Below are 27,723 nucleotides of genomic sequence, written 5' to 3' on the forward strand. Positions count from 1 at the left end.
GCCAGGAACAAAGTCAACCAGCTTAGTCTCCTTAGCCGATTTAAACTTCAAAGCCGGATCATGCTCTGTAGTTGGCTTTTTTAGAGAAGTCATATCTGCCGGATCAACATTGTCCTTATAGAACTTCAGCTCCTCCGTTGCACAAACCAACTCAGCATAGGCTGCATCACCTTCTTCACATTCCAAAGCAATCTTTTTGCTCCCATGCATTGTGATTGTCCCCTTATGATCGGGCATCTTAAGCTACAGATAAACATAACCGGGCCTTGCCATGAACATAGCATAAGCCGGCAGTCCAAACAGGGCATGATATGGACTCTTGATTTTCACAACTTCAAAAGTCAATGTCTCTGAACTTGAATCATGATCATCCCCAAAAGCAACCTCTAGAGCTATCTTGCCAATTGGGTACGCCGAAAACGGTGTTTGACGGTTTAAGATTTTTATCTGTCAACCCCATGCGACGGAGGTTTCATAGTAAAGAATAATGATACTTCTCCCTCCATCCATGAGTACCTTGGTGAACTTATACCCCCCAACCTGAGCTACCACCACTAAGGCTAGATGACCCGGATTATCAACCCGGGGTGGATGATCCTCTCGACTCCACTAAATGGGTTGTTCATACCAGCGCAAATAACGGGGGCACCGCCGGTTCAACGGAGTTTATTGCCCTTTTATGAAGCTTCTGATCGCGCTTACATAGGCTAGTGGTGAAGACATGGTACTGCCCACTATTCAACTGTTTTGGATTGCTCTGATAACCTGATTGTTGTTACTGCTGACTCCCCTGATGATTATAACCTCCCTGGTTGCCCTGACTGCCTTGATTGCCATGTCCAGTTTGGTTGCCTTGGAATCCTAAACCGGAGTTGCCTCCGCCATAACCTGGCCCATGAGAACCACCTCCTGAACCGCCGGGTGGTCCATGGTCATATTGGAAAATATTCGAATTTTTAAACTCCCACATGATAAAGCAATCCTTCCAAAGGTGCGTACCTGGCCTTTCTCGCGACACGTGCTTTGGGCAAGGCTAGTTTAACAGGTGCTCAAGATTGGAACCTGGTCCTCTACCCCGCTGGGGCGGTTTACCCTTATGGCGCTGACCATTATCCTGGGTGTTGGTGTTAGCCACAAAGTCCAAGCTATTATCCGCCTTGCTCTTACCGTTGTTCCCATGACCCGCTGGGTTATGCTGCTGCCCCTTGGCATTGCCATTCTTCTTTACCTTCCCCTGCTTTTCATCCTCAGACTCAGGGTCCTTGGTACTATCCGAGTCGGCATACTTAACCAGAGCTGCCATAAGCGTTGCCATGTCATTGAAGTGACGCTTGAGCCTTCCCAACTTCAGCTTCAAAGGCGTAAACCGGCAATTACCTTCCAATGTTAAGACTGCTGTATCAACATTGATGCGGTCTGATGAATGCAGAATAGCTGAGACTCGCTTTACCCAATGGGTTGTAGACTCCCCTTCCTCTTGAACACAGGCGGCTAGGTCCACGATTGACATGGGCTGCTTGCACGTATCTTTGAAATTCTGGATAAACCGGCTTTTTAACTCGACCCATGACCCAACGGAGTTAGCTGGCAAACTTTTCAACCAGATGCGAGTTGTCCCTTCTAGCATCATAGTGAAGTACTTAGCACATGCCGCATCATCCATGTCCATCATCTCCATCGCCATCTCACAGCTCTCGACCCATGATTCGGGGGGTAAATCGGCAGTGTAATTGGGCACCTTACGAGGACCCTTGAAATCCTTAGGCAGCCGCACATTATGTAAGGCTGGGGTGAGACACGACACCCCTAAAGTACTGAAAACCACACCTGGCTCCACAGAAGTGGTCGGATGAACTGGAGTAAGCTGACGAGCTGCGTATTGCGCTGCTAACTCGGCTTCTTGACGTGCTCGACCGTGACCCACCACATCCTGGGCATTAGCACCGCCACCCGCCGGGTTATGCCCTCGCGGCGGGTTACGGTTTCGAACACTGCTTGATACAGCCGGTTCATCAATATGCCTGTTGTAGCTCCGACTTGGGCGGGGGGTGGAATGAATCCTCTCACTACTGTATGAATAAGCCTGCTGTTGGGTCAAAGCTGTTTGAAGGAGCTCTCTAGCTCGTCGTGTTTCCACTGCTACTGGAGACTTGCCTTCGATCAGGAGAGCTGCCAATCATGAAGCGGCGGCGACGATGTTATCCAATGGGTTAAAGTAATGACCCGGAGGCGTTGAGACATGTTGTGATGGGACATTGTTATGACAAGGCAGATTCGTCGCGCGCGGCAGAACCGGCACCCCCGTTCCAGGTGCCTCCACCCGGTTTACCACTGGCTGGTTGCTGGTTCCTTCCCCTGGAGTGTTGAAGAGATTCCTTCCCTCGTAAACCGGAGGCAGGTGAGACCGGTACCTTCTCCTCATGACATCGTTTGATGCGCTCTGATCCAGCATAAGACGATAAGCCTGTGCCTCTAACTCGGCCCGCTCTGCGGCCATCCTGGTGTTCTCTGCTGCCAGATCTACCTTAGCTTGAGCTATCTGATCCTTCACCTCTGCAACTTCTGCATTATGTCAAAGTGTCGAATAAATCGGACAAAACTTGAGCCGGCGGTGGCGCAGGGCCCCCTGCCCCATCTGGTGTTGCCGCTACTGAACCGGAAATCATTGCTGCTGCGGTAGAAGAATGCTGCGCCGACTGTGTACCGGCCATGAAAATCGCAACTCGGCTCGGCGGATCAAAGGGGTCCGGAATACTGTTGCCATCAGAACCACCACCAATCCGGCCATCATGCAGCTGATACAGTGACTCGGTTTCTCCGACTGAAGACTCGTCATCAGAGTAAACAACAGTTTCGCCACCAGATACCGATCTATCCTCAGATTCCACTCCGTGGATGGCTCCCATGAAGGCACGCTTTATGGCAGGCTGAACTCGGGCAGATCTTGCACACTAAGTCGTCTCGACGATGTCGGTGTAGATGTCCGGTCTCTCAGGGCCCGGTTCGCCAATCTTGCCGATGAAGACGTGCATTCCGCTAAAGGGGACCCGGTACTCGTACTCAATCGAGCCGGCCTTGGGGCCCCAGCCTGCGTCGTCGATGTAGAGCTTGCCGCGACGACTCTTGTTCATCTAGCCCACAGCGTATCCCTTGAGTCCTTCGAAGCTGCCCTTCAAGAACTCGAAACCATCATGCAATAGCCCCACGGTGGGCACCAATTGTCGTGGTTTTGTCACGACAGATGTCCTAGTGAGAGGACTTAGTCGTGGAGCCATCACAACGGGTTAGCTTAAAGGGGTTAAAGTGGAACAAGGGACGCAAGGAATTATACTGGTTTGGCCCCTTACGATGAAGGTGAAAGCCTACTCTAGTTGTGATGGAATTGCTAGGGTTTCGATGACCAGGGAGCGAATCCACTTTGCCTGGCTCTCGAGTTATTGTTTGTTGTCCCTAGACCACCGTCGGGTCGTCCCTTTATATACACAGGTTGACGCCCAGCGGTTTACAGAATCCCGAGGCCGGCTCATAAACGTGCCCGGCTCGGTTTCTACCTTTCCTTGCCTTACAACATAAGTTACATATCATATGGCGGTTTATGTCTACGGGCCCTAATCCGCCTTTGGGCCCTGGGCCTTCATGTTAGATCTCCTTTGTAAAGCGCCATACTTCTTGTCTTCATGGGCTTCAAACATGACTAACTCATTGTGGGCATAACCTGGCCCCTCATGGCCGGTTTATACTTAGTAGTAATATCCCCAAGACTCACCGTGTTAGGGACGCGAAATCAAGGAACATAACACCGGTATGACAAAAACTAGGGTGGAAAGGGTGGAACAAAACACCGAGCAAAAGGCTAAGCCTTCGACCCTTTACCAAGTATATAGATGCATTAATTAAATAAGAGATATTGTGATATCCCAACATATCCATGTTCCAACATGGAACAACCTGCACTGCACCTACAACTAGCAACGCTATAAGAGGGGCTGAGCAAAAGCGGTAACATAGCCAAACAATGGTTTGCAAGGAAGGTGGGTTACAGGCTTGACATGGCAATATGGGAGGCTTGATAAACAATTGGTAGGTAGCGCGACATAGCGATAGAACGAACAACTAGCAAGCAAAGATAGAAGTGATATCGGGGGTAATGATCATCTTGCCTGTAATGTTTTCAGGGGTGTCGAAAGCTTGCTCCTCATGAACGTACTCGAGAGGGTCCTCGAACACAAACTCGTCTCCCGGCTCTACCCAAGGCAAAAACACAAGCAACGGAACAACAATCAATCACGGTGCAATGCTCAAGCAACATGATGCAAGACATGGCATGGAATGCAAGATATGATGTGCGATGCATATGGGTACTCCAGAAGGGGAAAGATGAATGTGGCACTAACTTGGCAAACCAAGCATTCCACTGGATAGATTGAGAGATTTCGGTTGAAATCGATACGAAGATCACTGGAAACGGATGCACAATTTGCAAATGACGAGCAAAACAAGATACAATGCAATCTGCTTAACACAGCAACATAGGCACTTAGATGCAAGGTTTAAATATGCTACAACACCCAAGCATGAAAACAAAAGACATCATAGTGAAGTACATGTGAAGCTCTACAAATCATGAACACTGAGCTACTGCTAGAAACCCCTAGAACATGTTTAAAATAGCATGGCAAAAATGCAAATGACAACAGGTTACAAGCTTAGCAGCTTTTCACTGACCTTGATAGAAACAACATCAGGTTGCAATGTTTATGCCTAGTAAACTATATGCTACAGGAACATATCATGGAAAACTTGAGCATGGCATGCTAGTAGTAAATGCAATTAACAAAACTCCCTTACTGAACTTGTTCGAAAGATCCACACAAAAAATGATAGCATCAATGCTAACATGGAAAGTCATATGAATAGATTTCAGACTTGGTAGAATTACATGGCATGGCAGAGACAGATTCATGATGGCATGTTTACAAGCTTGTGACACTCATCACAATGCACTATATGGCATGAAATAAATTCTAGCATGAAGTAGACATGAAAAAGGAGCTACACAAGTGCTAACAATCACATAGCATTTTTGCATAAATATACACATAAAAGACAAAACAACAACAAGATGTTAAACGACATGTGTGCAAACTTGCTCAAATGCAGAAAATAATGCCACCACTGGATTGGTGGGATTTTTCTACCCAAAAAACATATATGATATGCATATGTTGCTGTATAAAATGAACCACAAGTGCAATAAGTGAAAAACTGCCTAAAATGGAAATAGCCAGAAATGGAAAATGCCCGATTTGTAATGTACAAAAATGGAAAAGGTCTAAAATGGAAAGAGTCCATTTTCCTGAAATGGAATATTCCCAGGAATAGATATAAAAGAAAAGAAGGAGAGGGAGAGGCTGACATGTCGGGTCTACTCGAAGGTGGGTATGACAATGGGGTCCACCTGTTAGTGACCCTACCTTGAGAGGGAAAAAGGGGGCTTATTAGCGCCCACAGGGTATCGAACCCGGCCCGCCTGGGTGGTAGAGGGAGAGGGGGAGAAGGTATACCTAGATCACCTTAGGACACGGCTATGGCGTCAGAGACGAACCGGCAGCGATGCGGACGAGCTCTGAACCCGACTCGGTTCCTGACCGACGAAGAAGGAAGCAGAGGAGGACGCCAGGCGCGGTACTTGGCGACTCCTTAGGCGGCATAGAGGAAGCGGCGGGTGAAGGGGATGTTGACGAACTTGTCGGACACGGACGGTGAGGAAGAAGACGAAGTAGTTCACGGCTGCGACATGGCTAGTCCTCCAGTGCGCTCGGGACGCGTTGGGGCGATGGATCGGGTGGCTAATATCACCTGGTGGCGGTGACGGCGTACGAGGGAAACCCTAATAGAGGGCTAGGACAAGGAGGGGGAACCTTATAGGGGCTAGGGCGAGTGGGGCGAGGTCGCCTGCACTCGGCACGGGTCCCCATGGTGTCGGCGAGAGCAAGACGAAAAGGTGGGTGTGGGAGTGCGTGGGGCCGCCTTGGCCACGTGTCGGTGGGGCAGCGGGGGTGCGTGCGCGACCGGGTGAGAAAAGCCCGGGAAGGGAGCGTGTGGGCTGACTGGGCTTGCAGGCACGGGGCTAAATGGGCCGACCTGGTGGCCGAGGCCCGGGTGGTTGCTGCTGCTGGGTTGCGCGCCTAGTGCTGCAGGGATGGCAATGGGTAGGGTATGGGCGGGTACTACCTTCTTCTACCCAAACTCACACCCATAGAGACTTTCTATACCCACCCACTTTAATACCCATGGGTATAAACTGACACCCATGTCCAAACCCATCGGGTATCCTATACCCAATGGGTATCCATTGGGTACAATATATATCATTCAAATTCTTAAGAGGTAGAGAAATGAGTTCAAAATTTAAGTGATCATGGTATTGTAGTATAGCACGGATGCGGCCCCCTCCATGGGTGGCCTCTTGGAGGCATTAGGGGAGTATGAGCAGCGGTTGGTGGAAGACCGACGCAGTGGAAGGCGGTGGTGGGAATTGAGGATCGCTGGATCGAGAGTTCGACAAGAGTCTGGTAGCGAAGAGTCGATATTTCATCTTTTAGAGGAGTCACATAGGACGTAGGAGGAGTGGCGAGCAGGTGATTATGAGCCTGTGAGCTATGCCTTATTTAATGAATACGAGATTTAGGGTTGGCCATATGAGTTGGATGTTAACCCCACATGTTATAGGAGTTATTTTCATTTATTAATTTTTCTGGGTATCCATTGGGTTACCCATGGGCACAATTTCTTACCCATGCCCTACCCATATACTTTGCGGGTATGGGTACCCATTACCCGTGAGTACAAAATCTCTTCAAGTCTTGCCCATACCCATTGTTTTCGGGTAGGGTACTCACGGGTACCCATACCCATGGGCAAAACTGCCATCCTACTGCTGTTGCTTTCTTTATTTTAATTTTCTTCAAACAAAAAATAAACAAGAAAAGCGCAGGGAGCTAGGAGAGGGGTGTGAGAGATATGAAAATATCCCCATGACCCTGGATTTATGTAGTATTTGAATAAATTGCCTTGGGCATTTTTAGAGGTAGAAAAAACAAGTTTGAATAAACTTCCAACTTGATGCATTTTTGAACCTGACCAAAACAACTCCAAATGAGATGAAATTTGGCAAGGAGGTTAAGGATGTGGTGAATGATTAAGATGGGGAAGTTGAACATTTATGGAGGAGGGCAAGATGACACTTGCAAAAAAAGAAAGAAAGGGGAAGGAGAGGTGGTGATGCATGGAGGTGTTTATTTTAGGATCACACATTGGTCAAGCAACAAAATAACATGCATGAAACTTACAATGCACATGGTGAGGATGAGAATGCAAAATGACATAAGCACCACACAACATGATATGAACATGATGCGAACATGTGAAGGCAAAAGGGATAAAACAAGAAATGACAAGACAATGCAATAAGAAACAAAACAAAACCCAAAAAGGAAACACAAAAGATGGAACCACTTGGAATCGATGAAGAACAAGATGGATATATTGCCCATATATGGAAGTTTTACAACTGGGGTGTTACAACTGCTCACAGAGCGTCTTCTAGAGCTGCGGGTTCTCGTCGGTAAAAATGGGGAAGTTCATGGACGGTGTTGCTGACCCAAAGTGGCGAGGTTGGAAGACGACGGGGGGGGGGGGGGCGTAGCAGCAGTGACTAGTGGAAGGGGCACCGTACCTGTGACCGGGAGTGCCGCCAGTGACGCAGGGGTCGCCAACGGGGCCCCCAGTAAGATCAGCAACGCCATGGCCATCGGGCCCTAGAGGTGCTCCTCGCGCCTGAAGCAGCGGTGAGAGGGTGTTGGGGTTCGCCGTGCTGCTGGATGCGGGCGGCGCCGCAGCTTGGAGAGTCGCCACGGTGGTCTCCAGCTTCGCGAATCGCGCCTTGAGATCGGGCTTCCAGCGAAGGAGATCCTCAATCTGTGAAGTTTGGGTCTACAGCTGCTTGAGGACGTGGGCAGTGTCGGCCTTGGCGTCCTGGTGGAGCTTGTCCAGGTACTCCTTGAGGGCTGGATCCATAGTGGCAAGGAGTACTTGCCGTGCGTGAAGGCGATGACGAGTCTCCAGGATTGACGCGGCGGGGAGGAGTGGTGGTGGTCTCTGATAGCAGGATGTTAGGGTACCAATCGATCTATCACTCAATCTCAGATACAATCTCAACTCCGGTTACAATCAGCCACAACTGTTCTTGTAAGAGGGGAAAAATGGGGGAGGAAGAGAGAGCCGTCGTCCGTCTTGATCCAAGCCCGAATGCCTTCACTCGTCTTGCCTGTGAAGATAAGTAGGTGAAGCGGTTGGGCCAACCCTAGATGGTCCACTCGGGCCCAATGAACCTCCTGTTGGGTTGGGAAATGCGTGCCGGCCTGCTGAAGACGTGCCTCGGTTCGTAGGCGTGTTCCTTGCCAGGTCTGATCGCTATGGCAGGCTTGCTGCCTGTTGCTGCCATGACATCGTCTACTTCGGTTGTTTGTGTGTTGATAGAAAAGGGATCAGATCCTGAATTTTTTTTTTTGAAATTTAACTTTATGAAAGGGTTCAAAATAGTGAATTTGGTCACCGGATAAAAGCCTGGGCGGTCGGACGTCGTTAATCGTCTAGCAATCCAGATTGGGTTTGATTAAATTCGCACCGTGCACTCACGCTCTGAATCGCAATTCCCCCGAGAGGCGCCTGTCTCGTCTCCCCGCGTACACATACGTACGTTTCATTCAAGTATAAGAGTCCGGATCTTGGATCTTGGACACCATCCGCGCCGCCCAACACAAGATTAAAAACAAAACAAAGCGGTACTACATCACCAAGGGACCTGAAGATCTTTCCGCCCCTCTCTTGTTTTATTGACTGAATCTATACTAGTACTACTGGTAGTAATTTATGGACTTGTCCATCGGCTTGGAAACTGCAAGATCAGGAAAACAAGTTTCCCGGAGTTCATAGTGTCCTTGATTGGAATCAAATCTTTTAAGCAAAAGGGACAGGGATCCTTTGACTCGTGTTGCTTTGATCGGTGCTTTCGTCGCCGGCCTAGGCCTCCGATGGCCCCGCCGCCGCCGTCGCCTTCGCTTGACTACTGGCGCGGCTTCTTCAGCGGCGCCCGCGCCAGCATCTTCGACACCATAGACGCCGCCATCCGGCTCGCGGCGGCCGACAACCCCGACGGCCTCCGCGCGCGCCGGGACGCCATCGCGCACCGCCTCTACACCGTGCTCAACGTCCTCCCGCCGCCAGAGGACGCTGTCTTGGTGGCAGCGGCACCCGCCTTCCCCGACGTGACCCGTCGCCACGACCCCGTCGTTTCAGAGGTCTTCCGCGTCAAGGCCGCTCTCGCCAGCAACCAACAAATGGTTCCCACCTTCCTACCACTACCACCGCTTCTGACTTCTATTCCCAAATTGGTCTCACCAACTACTTACTACTAGTGCTGATTGCATTTGCTTGCGTCTTCTTTTCGTGCAGTCGGAGGATGAACTGCTCGACCTGCTCCGGAGGCTGCAGCAGTTGAAATTGACGGTGGACGCCATCAAGGTAAACCGGGATGAACTTCTCTGTTGCTCCATGTGTTTGATGAATTCCCTTGATTGCTTTTGTGCATATCTACAAACTGAACTGCTCATAGGTTACTGAGATTGGAAAGGCAGTGAAACACCTACGGAATTACGGCTCAAAGCAGATTCGGATACTCGTACGATCCCTCATCGAGTAAGTTTTTGTTATTTTACCATGTCTAATTTGTCTTAAATTTCTAGCATTAACATCTTTGGTGAGCTGCATTGTAGAGGTTGGCAGGCTATAGTCAGTGAGTGGGTCAGCGATGAAGGTGCCATTGTAGGTGAGAATGCAAACTGGATGCACTTTCTTAAGAAATTCAAAATTGATCAATACTGTAGGTAAGGTGCCCTAACATGATCTTGCTGAAACTATCAGCAGATCGTACGCCACAATCAATGGAGGCTTCTTGCATTGAGCAAGAAGAAGGTGGGCTTCCTTCCCCTCCCATGGATGAAGCTGCCCTTTTCGCTACGCCGTGTGCTTCCATACAGCTATCTGAGGTACCGACCATTTAGACATCCGTTTTATTCTCTCAAGAAAACCCACGAGATTGTTACTCTGTTTAGCATTCTTGCCAGTCCTATATTTGATCTGACAAAACTCCATCTTTGCTTTGTTTTGGAAAATTGGTTTGGTTTTGAAGTTCTTCGATGAAATGGATGATGACGGAAGCGAGTAATTGCACTTCCTCGTTTCCACACTGTGTTTTGTTATGCATTGTGTTACCATGGTCGCTGCCCTGTAACTTTTTTCTGCAGATGTTAGAATCAATGCCAAGGAGGGTGAACAACAGTATGCCACAAACCATGAGTCAGTCAAGAAACAGCCTCCTATGGCCCTGCAGTATGATCCAGTACAGAACTGGAGGCTTGATCAGTCTGCGGTGAGGCAGTCACGGCTGCGTGAATCTTGCGGCTGGCAAACAGGGCAGCAATACATCACGGAGGCAGAAGAGAAGCCTACAAATGCAGCATTTGGGCCAGGGAGACCACATCGGTTGCACTCTGAGCCGATAGGTTCCGAAGTGAGGCCTAAGCCGCCGCAAGGCATCTTACTGAGTCAAACTCAAAGAAGAACAAAACCAACAATTCCTAATGTAAGCATACGGTATTGCTGAACAGCTATATCTGTTTTTTTAGGAAAAGAACAGTTAGATGCTTATATGTGATGTGTATGCTATTTTTCTAAATCATTTCACTGGTTATAGCGACCGTTGGGTCGGCATGATGAGAATCAAGTCCAGACGATGCTAGAGCTTGCAAAGAATGCCAAGGTTGAAGCTACGAAACAAAAGCTTGAAGAGGGTTACCAAGAATTTAACAATGGTACATTTGTCTTCTATTCTCAGTATTTTTATCTGGATGAGTTTCTAGGATGAAAAGGACTTGTTAATTGTGAACAGATATCAAAAGTCAGCGGTGCATAGTTTTGATCGCAACACTCGGTGTGATTGGTTCATGTGATGAATACTGACGTTGTTTCAACATAAATGCGTGAAGCAGGAGCAAATAATACAAATGGTGGATCCGCAAGACCTGCTGAAGCAAGGGAGCCGAAGCTTACAACCCAATGGCAAGGCAAGGAACAACAGCGCTGGCAACATCAGGAATCGGCTAAGCATTTGTCGCTGATTCCGTCAAGCTTCACCAAGTATGGAGGCTGCCATAGGAACAACAGCGCCGGCAACATCAGGAATCGGCTAGGCGTTCGTCGCTGATTCCGTCAAGCTTCACCAAGTATGGAGTCTGCCATCTACCATTCCATCAAGCTCCGTTGATTATGGGTGTTTTTCCGTGTCCAGCACCACATGACAACAATAATGCTTCTTCCGAACTTGACATACGGTGATGCATTATTGTTGGCTGTTGCACCCTAATAGCCTTGGGGCATGAGTGGCTGGTTCTAATGCTTGTCAAACTTGCACATGATATAGTTTTGCATGCCAGTACCAGCTGTGGGCTGTGGCACCTACCTGCGGAGGTGTGCCTCGGCTTTCTACATAGGGATAGGCAGAGACAGGTGCCCTGCTTTTCTAGGCTAGCTTGAAAGTCTTAAGATTAACTCAAAATGGCACCAAGTTAGTCCAAAAGAAATGCATGATTTGGAGCCAAGTCTCTCAGAATGTGCAGTGTCACGACCTAGGGTCGGCCAGCGATCGTCGGCAGCGAGCCGGAGTAGCAGGTGGAGGAACTAGAGTATCGGAGACGAGAGAGAGATACAGAACGGAGGAGATAAGAACATAATGAGAGGCTAGAGAATTTTCATTTTAAACTCGATGCCCAATCTGGCTTACACGCTTGCTTATATATTGCAAGTCCAATACACGGCCCACAGGCCCACCAATCGAACCCACGGCTCCAAGGCCCAATCCATACACCGATTTTAAACACCCTTTGTTTCCCTGTCGCGTGTTGCCTGTCCTCCGCACCGATCACCTGTGTGTCACTGCTTACAGTACCCGTCCCTGAAGAACCAGCTTGTCCCCAAGCTGGTGCGCTTGGGAACTGAGCCTTGAGCACCTCGTAGTTTCCCAAGTTGCTGACGAAGCTGGAACTGTTGCCCATTTAACCAGAATCTGCAAGTGTGCTGCATTCCCCTTCTTGAACATGCGACGATCGAGAATTTCTTCAGGGATTACACCTGAAGCTGACAGATCCACAGGCGCTGGTAATGTTGTGGAGACAGATCCACAGGCACTGGTAAGATTGCACTAAATTTTCCCTCAAAAAAGAAGATTGCGCTTAATTTTATTCATACAATTGTTCCCTAAAGACTTTGTATTAGCAGGTAGCATTGTAGATGGAATTAATAGCTAGCAATGGACAGTGAAGAGAAAAGTATATACAGTCCATGGAATTACGGATGAAAAAGCTGATGTGCTAGCATTGACAAATCATATGCTAAAGGCACAAAAAAAATAAGTTTGCAAATAGATATCACAATATAGTGACCTAGTTTTGGTATATCAAAACTTATGTGCTAGAGACACAAACACATGTGCAGAATTACACAGGTTCAAAAGTGGCAAGCAAAATATGCATGTTAAGTACACAATATTTTGGAATTACGTGTGGTTTGTAGTATGTTGTGATGCAGCTACTTCTCATTAACTCTGGTAGATAAGTTATGTGTGTTGCTGAAAGTGGCTGAAGTTATGCAGCGATAAACATTAGTTGGATTGAAGAATAGAGGAAACATCTTCGTTTGTCTGTCGTATCAAAGAATGTTGACTCCAATGTATACGTGCAGGCATATAAACGAATAAACAATGTTATGGCTAGAATATCCTGTTCGTGGTATAGAGATAATGACGAAGTAATTATATAGGCCTCTCATTCAGAGAAATGTTCAGTGTCACGTAATCATCCAGTTTGCTCTGGTCGGTTCTCTGTTTGGTTCCTTACTGTGTGTTGTAATGTGATTAATAACATATTATGTGGGTTTTATTTCCACTCATACTTAGTTGCAACTGTCCAATTGTTTGTATAAATTTCCTGTTTCATGTTCCTTTACAGAACTTCCCTTTTCATCAGATGTCCATTTTCCTATATCACTTGAATGCAATTGAGAACTCATCATATAGTTTTAAAAAGTACTAAAGGCTGAATCGTTGCAATATTAATTTTCAACATACTTACAATCTCAAATGAAAAAAAGGCATGTATTGTTAATTGTCATAAACACACTATATATAAGCCACCCATTTCTTATGTCTTCTCTCAGCCGTGATGAACCTGTCACTATGTCATATGACAATATAACTAATGGGATGATAAATGTATTGTGCCACTAGTAGAAAATATAGCTTTGGTCTAGGCCAGATCAGAGCATTAGTCCCAGTTCTGTTATGAATCGGGACCAATGGGTGCATCAGTCCCGGTTCGAGCGGCCAGGGCGCCGGCCGGGCCTCTGCAGGAACCAGTCCCGGTTACAGACACGAACCAAGACTAAAGGGCCTCGCTCCTGGCGCAGCCCCTTTAGTCCCGGTTGGTGGTTGGAACCGGGACTAAAGGCATGTTTTATGTGCCGGTTCTAGCCACCAACCGGGGCTAATGAGATGTCTATATATATACTCGCCCCTGCCCGCCCACTCCTTTGTTTTTTGACAGGCCGGCATGTGGGAGGTGTGCTGCTCTATGTTCTCACCTCCTATGCATATGAGGTGTTCGATGAAATGCCGGAGCCACGATTTAGCTTTCTCCTCTCCAAGCTCAACCACCAAGCTACAATTTCTCCTAGATTTGTCTAGGTTTAACGGTGCACCAACTACACAAGTGTTCTAAAAGGTTAGCAACTTTATCGTTTCATCTCTCACTGCTAGTTTAACTCATTTCAAATGCTCTAGAAGTAGAGTGGTTCTTTTGATTTAGATGCACAATTTGAGCTGAAATTAACTTCTTAGAGTCTGCACATGTGTAGGGTGCCGTCCCCGTCCTCACCGCCGTCGATCGTCCGCGCCGGTCTCATCGCTGGCACCATCGTGGTGAGCCTCTTGTTCTTATCTTCTTTAAAAAAATTCTTACTTGTATGATTTAGATAGATACTTGTAATAATTTTCTTACTTTTATTATTGTTTGTTATTATATTGTGTCATGGTTTTGGTATCCACCCCGGTAGGTCCCTCGTCCTGTCTATGATTCGGATGTGATATATTATTTTTTATTACTATTTGTTCTATTTAGTGTTTATGAAAGTGCAACTAACCTTGGCTGGTTTTGGTAATTATTAACAACATATAGCTCACTGAACTAATATCCATGCAAGATAATCTTTTCAGAAAGTTCAATGATTGACATGGCATGGACTAGAGATGTGGACCCTTCAAAATGATAAGGACACATATTGGCACAAGCTCAAGACTCTACATTTTCATTTTAATGATGCAAGATCACATTGAGTCCATAGAAAAAGCCAATAATATTAAAAGGGGATGAGGTGTTACTTAATGACTTGCTTGCTCAAAATGCTTAGTGATGTGCTCCAAAAGCCCTCAACCACTTTCTCATATCCACATATGTTCCAAACCAAAAGTCAAACTCGGCCCCACCGATTTGATCTATCCGGCTGTGACGCCCCGAGACCGATGTTCCAGATGCCTTCCTTTCTTTTAGTTGTTGTCGTGTGTTTATTGTGTTTGTTGCATTATCATAACTGTTTTGCATATTTCATTCCGATATGTTTGTTGCCATGATCATGGTAAGTGCCATTGTCATATTTTGCTTTTTGCATCTAGTTCATCATTGGTTATATTGCATTGCACCATCCTTGTTGTTTCCATGGTAATCTCACTTTGTTATATGTCATATGTTTCGATGTGCCTCTTGTCGTTTATTGCATCATGATCATTATGTGGGTTGCATTCTTCATGTTGATGTGTTGGTTGTGCTCTCCATCTACTCTTCCTCCCCCTATGGTTGTTTGCATCTTCTTTTCCTCAAGGCCCTTCTCCAAGTGCAAACCATTTCACTTCTTTCTTTCTTCAAATTTCACCCATTGATGCAAGTGTCATGTTTTCTACCCCAAATATTGTTCATTCTTTTCCTATAAATTCTCAACCATGCCTTCAACCTCTGTGTCGAATTTCAGCTCCTTTGAACTTGTTTTGGTTGGGTTCAAAACTGGCTCAAGTTTGAATTAAATTCAAACTTTGATTATTTTTCTACCTATAAAAATTTGCCAAGTAAATTTATTAAAATCCTGCACAAATCCCGGATTCCAGGGATATTCTCATATCTCTCTCAACCCTCTCCTATATTCCTGTGCTTTTCGGTCTATATTTTTCTATCTAAAGAAAACTAAAAGAAAGAAGTAGTAGCTGCAGTAGCAGCCCAGCGTAGCAATCCACCTCACGTACCTCTTTCAGCCCATCCAACCCAAACATCAAGCGAATCCCCTGTTCTTCTTCAACCTTCTGTACGGCAGACCATCGGGAGTGTCCATGTCGATGTCCTCGGTGACTTGACGGCCGAAGGAGATCCCTAGCCCTTATAAAACATGCCCTAGGGTTTTCCCTTGCCCCCTCCTCCCGTTTCGCCCCTCTCCTTCCCTTTCTGCCACTAGGGGAGACCTCTCCATGCCATAGCCGTCGCCATGGCCGAGGAGAGCTCAAGCTCGTCCCCGGCCTATACACCTCCGCCATCTGCGTTGCTGCCACGGGGAGAGAACCGCTGCCCTCTCCTATGACCTCCCCGATGACCCCTTCTTCCCATGCTTCCTCTGCTTCATGGAACCGAGCACCACCGCCAAGATCAGCGCATCCTCCCGCCGTATCCGATCATCGTCGGTCTTGTACGACTCCAGCAACACCCCCACGGTGAAGCTCCGATCATCCCCATCTCCCTCTCTATTCTCGGTTGCCTACATAGCCATCGTTCTGCGCGTCTCCGGTTTCGGCCGCCATGGTCATGGCCTCGCTCTCGAGCTCGTGCACCTCGCTGTACACCACTTCCGTCCGCACCATGCTGCCCGTGCAGCACCCACACAAGCACCACCTCCTTTGCAGCTCGCGTGCAAGCAGCGGGGCTTGCCCAGCTTCTTGCTCGCCGTACCTCCCACACCAAGTCGAGCTGTTGCTCATGACCGAGCACACGCTCGCCAACAACACTCGCAGAAGCCCCGCATGCACGCGCACATCTTGCAGTGTACTCCCCTCCTTTGTCCGCACCCCCGCCGCCTATCCCTAGCCTCCTCGCTCACGCTCCGCTTGCACGTGCTCACACTCAGTAGCCAACTCATCGTGCCCAAGACGAGCTCAAGCTCGTGCTCGAGCAACCCCGCACGCGTGACTCCAGCCGCTGCTCTGCTCTCACCCGTCACACCTGCACCCAATCCCGCACGCCCGCCGTTGTCTTCCAGCCGCTAGCGCCACCGCGTTCGCTCGCCATCGTCGTTGGTTATCCACGTGCATCCATTATTCCAACCTCTTACCTTTCAGGAGCTGTATAAGTAGAGCAGGATTTCCGTCTGTTACACAAAGATAGCAGCAGCTCAGTGGCTAGCGCCTTGCTCCTGAACCCAAGAGATCCTCGCTTCGAAACCCATGTTGGCTGCTTTTCTTTTAATTTTGCCTCTAGTAAATTTGCCTTTGTGCTTATGACATCCAGGTCCCACTTGTCATCCTCTCTGTCCACATACACCCCTCCACAGCCACACTCCTGCCACCTTAGCACCCCGGCCCTCTCGCCATTGACAGTGGCTACCCCTGCCCGTGTCCCTTATTGTTTTCCTTTTGTTTTGCATATTCACATAAAATGCCATCATTTTGAATTGTGAATAACTAAATATCCGTGCATCCAAATGAAACATGTCATATATGCATCTTGCTCAGATTTTCATGGTCTTTAACAGTATGCAACTTTCATCCATGTTAAAAATATTTAAACTTGTTGTTTGCATTGTTTTGCACAAATGACATGCTAAAATGGTTTATTTCATAACTGAATAACCGTAGATCCGATTTAAATAAACTTTATATATAAATGGGGTAGAAAAATGCATAGATTAACATGGTGCACTTACTTTGCATGTTTAACAACAATAAAATATGTTTTTAGGCAGAACAGTACCGAATTCGAAATATGCCTATGGGGATTTTCTGGATTTGTTGTTTGTTATTCCGGCCTCATTTAAACTTGCCTAGATAGTTAGTTTTACTATGCTTCACCTCTTGCCATGTTTAACAACATTTAACATTGTTGGGTATATAAACGAGAGCCAACTAAATGATTCGAATGTGGTGTTTCGTCAATATTCAACTTGTTGCATATTGAGCTCCACTTAATTTGTAGTATTGTTTATTGCACTTTCCCATGCCATGCCTCATTAAACCGGACATGCATCATACCTGGTTGTGCATCATGCCATGTTTATGTGATGTTTGTTTACCATGTTGTTTGCTTCTTTCCGGTTGTGCTCCTTCTCGATAGTTCCAATTACGTTGCGATTGTGAGGATCAATTCAACTACGCCCGTTCGTCTACTTCATGGACTTCAGTCTTCTTCCTAGTGGGATTTCAGGCAAGATGACCGTTACCCTGGATACCACTATTATCTTTGCTTTGATAGTTGTCTCAATGCTATCTCTAGGTCGCGCTTCCTACCACTTGTTTATCAAGCCTCCATAATTGCCATGATAGCCTCTAACCTTTTTCACCATCCCAGCAAACCGTTGTTTGGCTATGTTACCGCTTTGCTCAGCCCCTCTTATAGCGGTGCTACTTGCAGGTGCAGTTGCAGATTGTTCCATGTTGGAACATGGATATCATGGGATATCACAATATGTCTTATTTAATTAATGCACATATATACTTGCTAAAGGGTGTTTTGTTCCACTCTTGCCACCCTAGTTTTCGTCATACCGGTGTTATGTTCCTTGGTTGTGCGTCCCTAACACGATGAGGGTTTATCAGCCCCTCTTGACAGTTCACTTTGAATAAAAGTCTTCCAGCAAGGCCCAACATTGGTTTTACGATTTGCCCAACATAATAACTAAACCTGATCTTAAATTTGATGCATAGGGAGTTAGTGCTACCCGAGGAGTAATTTAACATAATACAGGGGGCAGTGCTGATGGTGTTGGTTCCAAAACTAGAGCACCGTGCAGGACCGCCACTTGGCAACTTGGGGTATTCTGGCACCTGTACGCTTAGCTCATCCGTCGTGGCCTGAGACGAGATACGCGCGGCTACTATTAGGGTGTCGGCACGTCGGGAGGTCTTGCTGGACTTGTTTTACCATTGTCGAAATGTCTTGTGCACCGGGATTCGGAGTCTGATCGGAGGGTTATTGGACTTATATTTAATATATAACAAATATAAATCCAATGCAAATAATTATTAGATTAACTCCAATGCCCAAAACCAATATTTCTGAGCTTCCAAAAATATTGGCTTGAATTTTTCCTCTTGCCAATAATTTCAGGGAGAAACAGGAACATTTTCTTAGACTCATTGAAATGATTTTAATGTTGATCATTTTTAAAAGGTTTCTGAGGCTTTGAAAATTCCTCAACTCAAATTTCACTTGAATTTAAACATGATGACATGAAGATCAAGCAAAGACAACAGGGGCTGAGGTAGGGCTGTGACAACTCACCTCCACTAAACAAGAATCTCGTCCCGAGATTCAAGACGTGAGGTAAGAAGACATAGGGGACACAAGGCTAACACGATCTTCATGATCCAACTTCCCTTCTCGAAGATGTTGAATCATTGCTTCAAATTGATCTTGACGTCCTTGCCTTCGATATCTTCATCCAACTACGATGGCGGAAGAGAGGAAACTCTATAGAATTCGATCTTCACGAGGATCGACCGATACACGATCAACTCATGGAATGAGACATAGAACACCTCTTGACCTGAGACGTCCAAACACACATCGGGAGGGATGGAAGGACAGACGACAGAGGTTCAATTTTGGTAAGTAACAATTCCATGCTCGGTCACAACGTAGCGAGGAGTTAACTGCCATGATTCCATAACGGGGCACCTTAGCGGAGGTGACTCGTAGAATTATTCTCTTAAGTGGCAAAAAGAATTACTTTTGATACAAAGATCGTTGAGACTCTTTATTCCATCCTAAGGCAATCACAAACGATCATGTGAAGGAGCTTGAGGAAATGGCATACTCATACTAGAATGGATGATGTGAACTACCTTGTTGAAGACAACGCAATGGATGATTTTTGCTTATCACCAGAAATGGATGGGATCCATGGTAGGACCACTTTTGAAGATGATCCGGAACAACAATTACCGAGAGGGCAGCCCATGGGAAATTGGTACAATGGCGATGCAAGCTGGGAACAAAATGTAAATGCTAGGAATGATCCAACCATCATATCTACCCGAGATTCAGATCTGGTTGGTAACGGAATATTCCAGACGTCATTCTTGGAAAAGAAAGTTTGCAACACAAACCGATGAGATGACGTTGCGAGATTCTCAAGGAAATGAACTACGGTAGTAATCTCCAAAACATGAGCCGGTTCTGCTACATACCTGTGAACACGCTGTCCAAGACAAGCATGACCACATAGTAGTCTTATAATAAAACACTACCGAGTCTAGGTGGGGAACCATCATCGAGGATATCGAAGTCCTTATATAAGCCCCGGGTCTTAAGAAAGGAGCTTCTTTTCCTTGAACAAATCAAGCAGTGGCTTGGGTTACTAGGAGATGCACATGGAATGGAGGTAGCGAGCCTGTCAAACCATAGCATACTTCACACGTGTATGACTGACTTGGGATGATTCCAGAGGAAGCAACATTGACTTTCTCGAATTCACGACGGCAACTTGCATCAAATGCACATGTATTCGAGGAAGTCACTTCTTTTATCCAAACATATGCTTCATGAACGAGACATGAAGATAATGCTTATAAAAGTTTCCAATACTACTTAGATGTTCGACATGAATCATGGACAAGATAAAAATGTTGCCGATGGGCTCAACAACAGTTCATCCAGGTTCCCATGAAGATGGAATTCCATAACTATGTGAACAAGGTGATAGCATTGGTCAGACCAAAGGATGTAATGGTGTATGCCCGAGGAATCAACCTCGAGTAAGACAACATTACGAACATCATTGGTTCTGATTTGATTTGAGGATAGCCCATTCCCAAATCAAAGTTTGGACAAGACAATAGATCCAACAACTGATCACGAGGACCAATCGATGAAGATATCATCTTTCTTCAACACACACATACACACAAAAGATATCCATTAACACGAACTAAGTCAGACAAGCTTTATCTTCCAACTCTCCAAGTTGTTGTTTAGCTTAACGAACTAGCTCAGGATATCCAACACAACTTCTTGGGAAAGAGTGGTTTATTGGTAAACCAACTTGATCACGAACTCACCATATCGGTCAGGGAATGACCTGGTGATACTTCCGTGAAGATATCCGGAAAATCATGAACCACCGATATGACTCTAAGCTCGAGAACAATCTTGCTTTTCAGGGCAAGGCAATATGATCGAAAGAGTGAGGGATTGACACAATCCCAACTCATGGATCGAAGAGTGCACCAGAAATAAGGACTAGGTAGCACGATCAATCTTAAGATGATGATTTAATAATCAACACTCTAAGAATGAGAATATTGTCCATTTACTACAAAGCAACAAGTTGCTCGGAGTATTGATTTCACACATCACAATTCACTTGTCGGCATTTTGGTTACAGCAACACGGGACCGAGGAATGAATAATGATGGCGAGAAGTATCACTGCGTCAAGAATTCATAAGAGGTGGTGCAATTCTCATGACATTCTTGAAATAAAGATGGTAACACTCCAAGGTAGAACAAAGTAAAAGCTGGATTGGCATTTTGGTCCATGGCATACAACTACTTTGACCCAATCCTAGAAATGGATAAGGTACTGGAGTTTGTTTCTCCTAGTCATTCCAGAATAGAATGGCTTGACACACCACAAGAATATGAGGTATCGATGAGCATGAATGCACACATACTCTTAACTATCAATTGACAGACGAGGGCCAGAAAATAACTAACGAGGGACAACTCAAAGGAACATATAACTTTCTGAGTTGTGGATGCATAGATTAGTATGTTGAACGAGTTCAACATATTTCTTCCAAATAACCCATGCAGAAAGGTAGAACTGGCAGAATCACAATTATGAATGGAGAACTGCTCAGGAGTACTCTAATGGTGATCTTTTGGTTCAAAGAACTTCTGCCTTAATGGTTCATGGTATTTGGAAGAAGGAAATACCACGGACCTCGAGGACTATCGCAAAGGTTACTAATATCCTAAAGGAACTAGCAACAGTATCAACTCGAAGTGAATAGAGTGATTCTTGGGTCAAGAACACAGGAGTAGAATACCTACTACTAAATGGCATCATGGGATGCTTTCAAGAATGATGGCCAGAATCATCATACTGGGGATACGAAAACATTGCTAAATTCTCGAGGACACCTGGGGTCATAATAATAATACTAACTCCAACATACACGTCAAGGCAACGGAGTACCTCAACACACCGATTAGTGTGCTTAATCTGGCCCAAAATACAACAGAACATGGAGGAAAGATTTGCAAGTGCATCAGACTATTTAGAAACCTAGGATGACTCGGACAACATAACGGCTGTAAATGCTCAAAATGATTTGAGACATCCTGCAAAAATGGTGGCATAACCACTCAACATCACAAAATCAAGGTTCTGAGGCCAGCTATGAACATATGGAAGTAGTAGGAACTGAACTGAGTCTTGAACTCAACAATCCTAGGCAACTACGGTTTAGTAACACGTCATCCTAAGAGATAGAAGAGAAGCCTAGTTCTTAACCCCGTAGCAAAGATAAGATGACTCAGATGAGAAGGGCATAGGGTATAAGAAGTAAAAAGAGCCTTACTTTCCCTTCCACAATCAATTCCCTTATATAACTAAAGCATTTCTAGACTCAACTTCGACCAGCTTGGCTTGGTAATCCTACAGGCAGCCAGGCTCTGATACCAAAACTGTTAGGACCCCGATTTCAAGTCACACAGATCTAGCCTGTAACACCTCATATCACTTTGCGGCCTCACGCATGGTATTCCCACGGGTGTCACCTTACCATGGCCCGGGACCGTTTGCGCCTTTTGGCTCACGTATATGATAGTGTCGCTAGCATCCATATGACAGAGAACTCGGGCCGACATGACTAGTCGTGAACCCAAAGTGGCACTAACTTACGGGGACAGACATACATGAATCAACATCGAGCATGTCGGTCAGCAGCGTGTGAATCCGGACTGTAGCACTGGGCTAACAGGACTCCGGGAACCCGGGCTGTAGCAGGCCAGGCAGGACTCCGGATGTGATCGCATGACATTTCCCCGAAGGGTCAGACACACGAACGAAGTGAATCACATGCCGGCCAGTCAAATGTTCCGGAGCAGTAGTGCTAGGCTAGCAAGACTCTGGTGAACCAGGCTGTAGCAGACTACCAAGGCTTAGTGGAAACACCAGACTACATTTCCCCATAAGAGAGGCTACCAAGGATAAACAACTAGATTGTCGGATCCCACACATACCAAGCATTTCAATAACATACACACAATATGCTTGATATGTGCAAATACAACATGGCATCACAACAAAACTATACGACTCAAAGTATTTATTCATTAGGCTCCGAGGAGCGAGATATTACAAACATGGGTCTCATGACCCAACATTCAGAGCATACAAGTCAAAGCACATGCGGAAGCTTAACTTGTCTGAGTATAGACAACTAAAAATGAAGAAGGCTGCCAGACTATCTACCAGACCCTCCCAAGGGTACAAGATCGTAGCTGAGGTAACAAGCTAAACATCGAAGTCCACGTGGAACTACTAGCGAGACTGAAGTCTCTCTGCAAAACATAAAATAAGCAAACGTGAGTACAAATGTACCCAGCAAGACTTACATCATAACTAACTACATATGCATCGGTATCAACAAAGGGGGTGGTGGAGTTTAACTGCAGCAAGCCAGCTTTGACTCAGTGGCTAACCTGAACTACGACTGCAAGTAACTCTTTTGAGGTGGCGCACACGAGTCCACAAATTCACCATACCAATACACCACTATGGATCCGCTCCCGTCTCCCTGCGAGAACGCCATCCATAGCACTCATGCTTATCTTGCGAGTTTTAGAGTATCCACTTTCACTTGTCTATGAACTATGCAAGGGGTCCAAGTTTCCATATCCGAGGAATCCGGCTATTCGAATAGATAATGATAACCCTGCAGGGGTGTACTTCTTCAACCACGCTCTCGCCACTTACCACCATGTACACGTCGTGTATCTCGGCAACCTTCAAGCGGAAGCCTGGTGAGGGAGTCGGCCACGACCTGACTAATCACACAAGTCTCTCGTCCAGGTTTATCGCCTATTCGGGTTCCATCCGCAAGGAGATCCGGCCGGGGTGACGCTCACGGCCCCAAACGATGTGTACAGGGTTCCCAAGCCCACCATCTGGGTGCCACTTGGTACACCGGGCCACTGTGCCTAGTCTGTCCCAAGCCCACCTATACCGGGTGCCACTTGGTAGACTACTAACACTACCTACAAACACCAGAAACTAGTTGCAACTCCTGGACAGAGATCAGGTTGATTAATAAGTCGAGAGAGCTTGGAGCGCCCGGAGCCCAATGTGCGGTAGTAACTGTTCATGGATCACAAACACAGAACTCAGTTCCTGAGGACTGCTGCAATGAGACAACCCACCATGTACTCCTACATGGCCTCTCACCGCTACCTTTACCAAATCGTGTTCACACACTTAGCTCTCAACGGTAGGACATGTTCACCACATTCCAATTCATCCCCGATGAATCAGACCTGACTCAACTCTAAGAAGTAGCAGGCATGACAAAAAAACATGAATGAGTAGGCACATCAGGGCTCAAACAACTCCTACTCATGCTAGTGGCTTTCATCTATTTACTGTGGCAATGACAGCTCATGCAGAGGAAAGGGGTTCAGCTACTACAACATGTAACAGTTGAAAGTTGTTGTCCTAATGCGGTAAAAGAGAGCAGGAGCGAGAGAGTGGGCTTGTACCGGAATGAACAAGCGGTTTTTGCTTGCCTGGCACTTCAGAAGATAGCACTGGGTCTTCATCAGTGTCAACGATCAAATCGTCGGAACGTCGTCTACTAAGAGGGGACAAACACCGGCAACAGAGGGAAACACAATTAGTGCAATGCAACAATATGATGCATGAATGTGACATGGCAATATGCTGTGAATTGAGCTAATGTAGCTAGTAACAAGTGCAAGGGAGTCCATTTGAACCAAGGTTCAAATGCAAACTCTAGTTTGAGCATTTAAAATGCCATTTTAATGTTTTCACTTATACAGCAGGTATAAGTTGGTTTTTCATGCATGAAAGTAGCATAAATGGATAGATTGGATTTTTCTGATAATTTTTCATATATAATTTATTTCATTTGGAGTTACGGTTGATTTTCTATGATTTTTAGAAGTTTATAGCATTTTCTGGAATTTCTAATTATTTTCTGAGTTATTTTAATTCCAGAAAAAGCTTTACTGCATCAACACTACGTCAAGGTGATGTCAGCAGGTCAACTAGATGGGTCCTGGTCAAACCTGACCAGTGGGGTCCACTGGTAAGTGACACAATGCTGTCCAGGGTCAATAACAGGTGGGTCCGGTCAAACGCCACGTCAGCAAAGTCAATGCTGACGCATGGGTCCACTGGATTAGATTAACTCTAACTAATTTGGTTAGCCGGTTATTGAACCTGTGGGGTCCGGCTGTCAGTGTCTGGGGGTTAACTAAACAAGGTAATTAAGCCCTAATGGCGTGGTTAGCCAGCGGCTAATCGCCGGCGACCACAGGCCACGGTGGAGGCGTCGGCTTCGCTCCTCCGGTGACCAAACGAGTGGCGGAGGGGCTCTGCATGGAGCTGGTGCTCATCCGCATCCAACGGAGCAAGCAATAGTGGCTGGGGTGGTCTACAACGCTGACGACGTCGAGCTTTGCGGCGGCCGGAGCTCGGGCAATGGCGGAGATGGCGCTACAGGCGGCAGTGGGTCAAGCCAAGGGCACCAGTGGGTTGCCCTCGCTCGCCCGCATCCAGAGGAGCAGGTGGGTGGCTGTGGGGGCACCGGAGCTCACCGGAACGGAGCTCGTGGCGGTGGCCGGAGTTCGGTGAAGATGGACAGAGTGCTACGATGCACGGGAGGAAGAGTGGTTAGGTTATCTGGGTTCCTGGGAACGCGCTGAGGACGACATCGTGCTCGGACGCGACGTGTGTGGGCTCTAGCCACGGCGACCTTGTGGCCGGCGGTGATGAGCTCTCGGGCTCGACGGAGCCCGCGGTTAGAGGAAGAAATCGGCATCGGGGAGAGGAAGGTTCGGTGCAGAGGCTCACAACGAGTCCAACGAGCGCGAGGGCGAGGTCGGGGACGCCCGGTAGCTCCTGAATCGACGGCGAGGATCCACAGTGGCCGGCGATGGAAATGACGATGCTGGCGACGTTGTGGTGCGTCCTTCGTTCCAAGGCTCGGTGGAGAGGATGAGGAAGACGACCCGGAGCTCTTGGACACAGTGGATGGGTGAGGGAGGGTCGGTGGCCGCGGCGAACGGTGTCGGTGGCGACGAGCTCCGCTCGGTGGTTCTCGGGGGAGAGGGGTAGACGAGGGAGAGACACGGGAGGGAGTGAGAGGGCGCCAAGGGGTTGCGTGGCATCCTCAGGGCGATGGGGAGACAGGCAGGGAGGCAGGAGGTGGCCGGCGCGTGCCGGAGCGCGGCGAGCACACGCCCTCCTGCCTACTGGCAGGAGGTTGAAGACGGTGGCCAGCGCTGGGCTGGGGTCGGCTGCACTCCTGGGCCAGGTAAGTTACAGGACTAGGCCTCAGGTACGGTCAGGTAAGTTTATGCCTCTGTTTTATTTCTGTTTTTCTATTTTTGTCATTTTGTTTTGATTTAGTTCAAAGACCAAACCATTTTGTAGCTTCTGAAAATAATTATGGGGTTAGATATGAAATATCCAGAACCACATAAAAAGTTCCAGAATTATTGGACTTATATTTAATATATAACAAATATAAATCCAATGCAAATAATTATTAGATTAACTCAAATGCCCAAAACAAATATTTCTGAGCTTCCAAAAATATTGGCTTGAATTTTACCTCTTGCCAATAATTTCAGGGAGAAACAGGAACATTTTCTTGGACTCATTGAAATGATTTTAATGTTGATCTTTTTAAAAGGTTTCTGAGGCTTTGAAAATTCCTCAACTCAAATTTCACTTGAATTTAAACATGATGACATGAAGATCAAGCAAAGACAACAGGGGCTGAGCTAGGGCTGTGACAGTGATGTTGAGGATGAAGTTGGGGGCTAGGTCATGGAAGTCTAGCCCATAGTAAAACATCAGTGCACGGACGAAGGGGTGAAGAGGGAAGCCCAGCCCGCGGACGAAATGTGTGAGAAACACAACCCTCTCGTGGGGCTCTGGAGTAGGAATGATCTGTCCCTTGGCCGGGAGTCGGTGAGCGATCTCCTTGGCCAGATATCCGGCCTCCCAGAGCGCCCTGATATCCCTCTTGTTGACGGAGGAGGCCATCCACTTACCCCTAGCTCCGGATCCGGACATATTTGAAGTGCTTTCTCGAGCAAGGGAAAAGCTAAAAGCTTGGGCGCTGGAGCTCAGGGACGGAAGGACTGAGGAGGAGCTGAGGTGTGGGTGAAGAAAGGGAATCCTTATCCCCTTATAAAGGCCATGAATATCAAGCGTCTCCCCACTCGCCTTAAACTCGCCTATTCCCAAGGGCCGTGCAAACGGCACGGTAGGGTCACCCGCGCCCGTATTGATGAGAATCCCGTAATAAGGGGACACGATCTCTGCTTCGACAAGGCGTGCCAATGGTAACCGCATCTTGAAACATGGAGCGGCAGATGAAAAATGGTTCGAAATTATGAACGGACAGACGTGATGTCCTATTGCAAAAAGCTGTCAGCAGATTAGACTCGTGCAAAAATATATTCTCTCTGCGGTTATGGTGTGTGTGTGTGACAGGTCCGGATACTATCATCGCATCCGAAGACTATTTTGAAGTTCGGATAGAAGGGAACCCGCCTTGCAATGCCGATGACAATCTGCGCGCCGGACTCCTCGTCATTGAAAGCCAGGTTCAGGGGCTACTGAGGGAGTCCTGCACTAAGGGGTCCTCGGGCATCGGGCCTGTTATCCATGGGCCAGACTAATGGGTTGTGAAGACATGAAGGCCGAAGACCGTACCTGTGTCCGGATTGGACTCTCCTTGGCGTGGAAGGAAAGCTTGGCGACCGACTATGAAGATTCCTTCTTATGTAACCGACTCTATGTAAACCGTAGACCCCCCCGTTGTCTATATAAACCAGAAGGGTTAGTCCGGAAAGGATATACTCATTACCATAGTGTAATGCCCTCGATGCGGCTATATCTCCCACATGTCAAAGCACGACTTAGAGGCATAACCGCATTGAAAGCAATGTCGCAAGTGAGGTAATCTTCACACAACCCATGTAATGTATAAGGGAAAAGATACATAGTTGGCTTACAATCGCCACTTCACACAATACATGAA

The 27,723-nt window shown here is 46.9% G+C and overlaps 1 protein-coding gene across 1 annotated transcript; it reads left to right on the top strand.

Annotated features, from left to right (window-relative positions):
* The first annotated feature begins 8,731 nt into the window (after positions 1-8,731).
* On the top strand, positions 8,732-11,580 carry LOC125551449 (putative mediator of RNA polymerase II transcription subunit 26a). The gene is made up of 9 exons (XM_048714698.2): positions 8,732-9,404; positions 9,517-9,585; positions 9,677-9,759; positions 9,837-9,889; positions 9,988-10,109; positions 10,253-10,280; positions 10,368-10,705; positions 10,817-10,942; positions 11,112-11,580. The coding sequence occupies exons 1-9, from the start codon at positions 9,096-9,098 to the stop codon at positions 11,238-11,240; spliced, it is 1,257 nt and encodes a 418-aa protein (XP_048570655.1). The 5' UTR covers positions 8,732-9,095; the 3' UTR covers positions 11,241-11,580.
* The last annotated feature ends 16,143 nt before the right edge of the window (positions 11,581-27,723 follow it).

This window comes from Triticum urartu, chromosome 4A (genome assembly GCF_056163025.1).
Source record: "Triticum urartu cultivar PI428250 chromosome 4A, HENAU_Tu73, whole genome shotgun sequence".
NCBI lineage: Eukaryota > Viridiplantae > Streptophyta > Magnoliopsida > Poales > Poaceae > Triticum > Triticum urartu.

Coding starts and splice junctions, on each gene's coding strand:
- LOC125551449 (XM_048714698.2), top strand. CDS start 9,096: ATGGCCCCGCCGCCGCCGTCGCCTTCGCTTGACTACTGGCGCGGCTTC. Junction 10,281..10,367: donor TGAAATGGATGATGACGGAA/GCGAGTAATTGC, acceptor TTTTTTCTGCAG/ATGTTAGAATCAATGCCAAG. Junction 10,706..10,816: donor CAAAACCAACAATTCCTAAT/GTAAGCATACGG, acceptor CACTGGTTATAG/CGACCGTTGGGTCGGCATGA.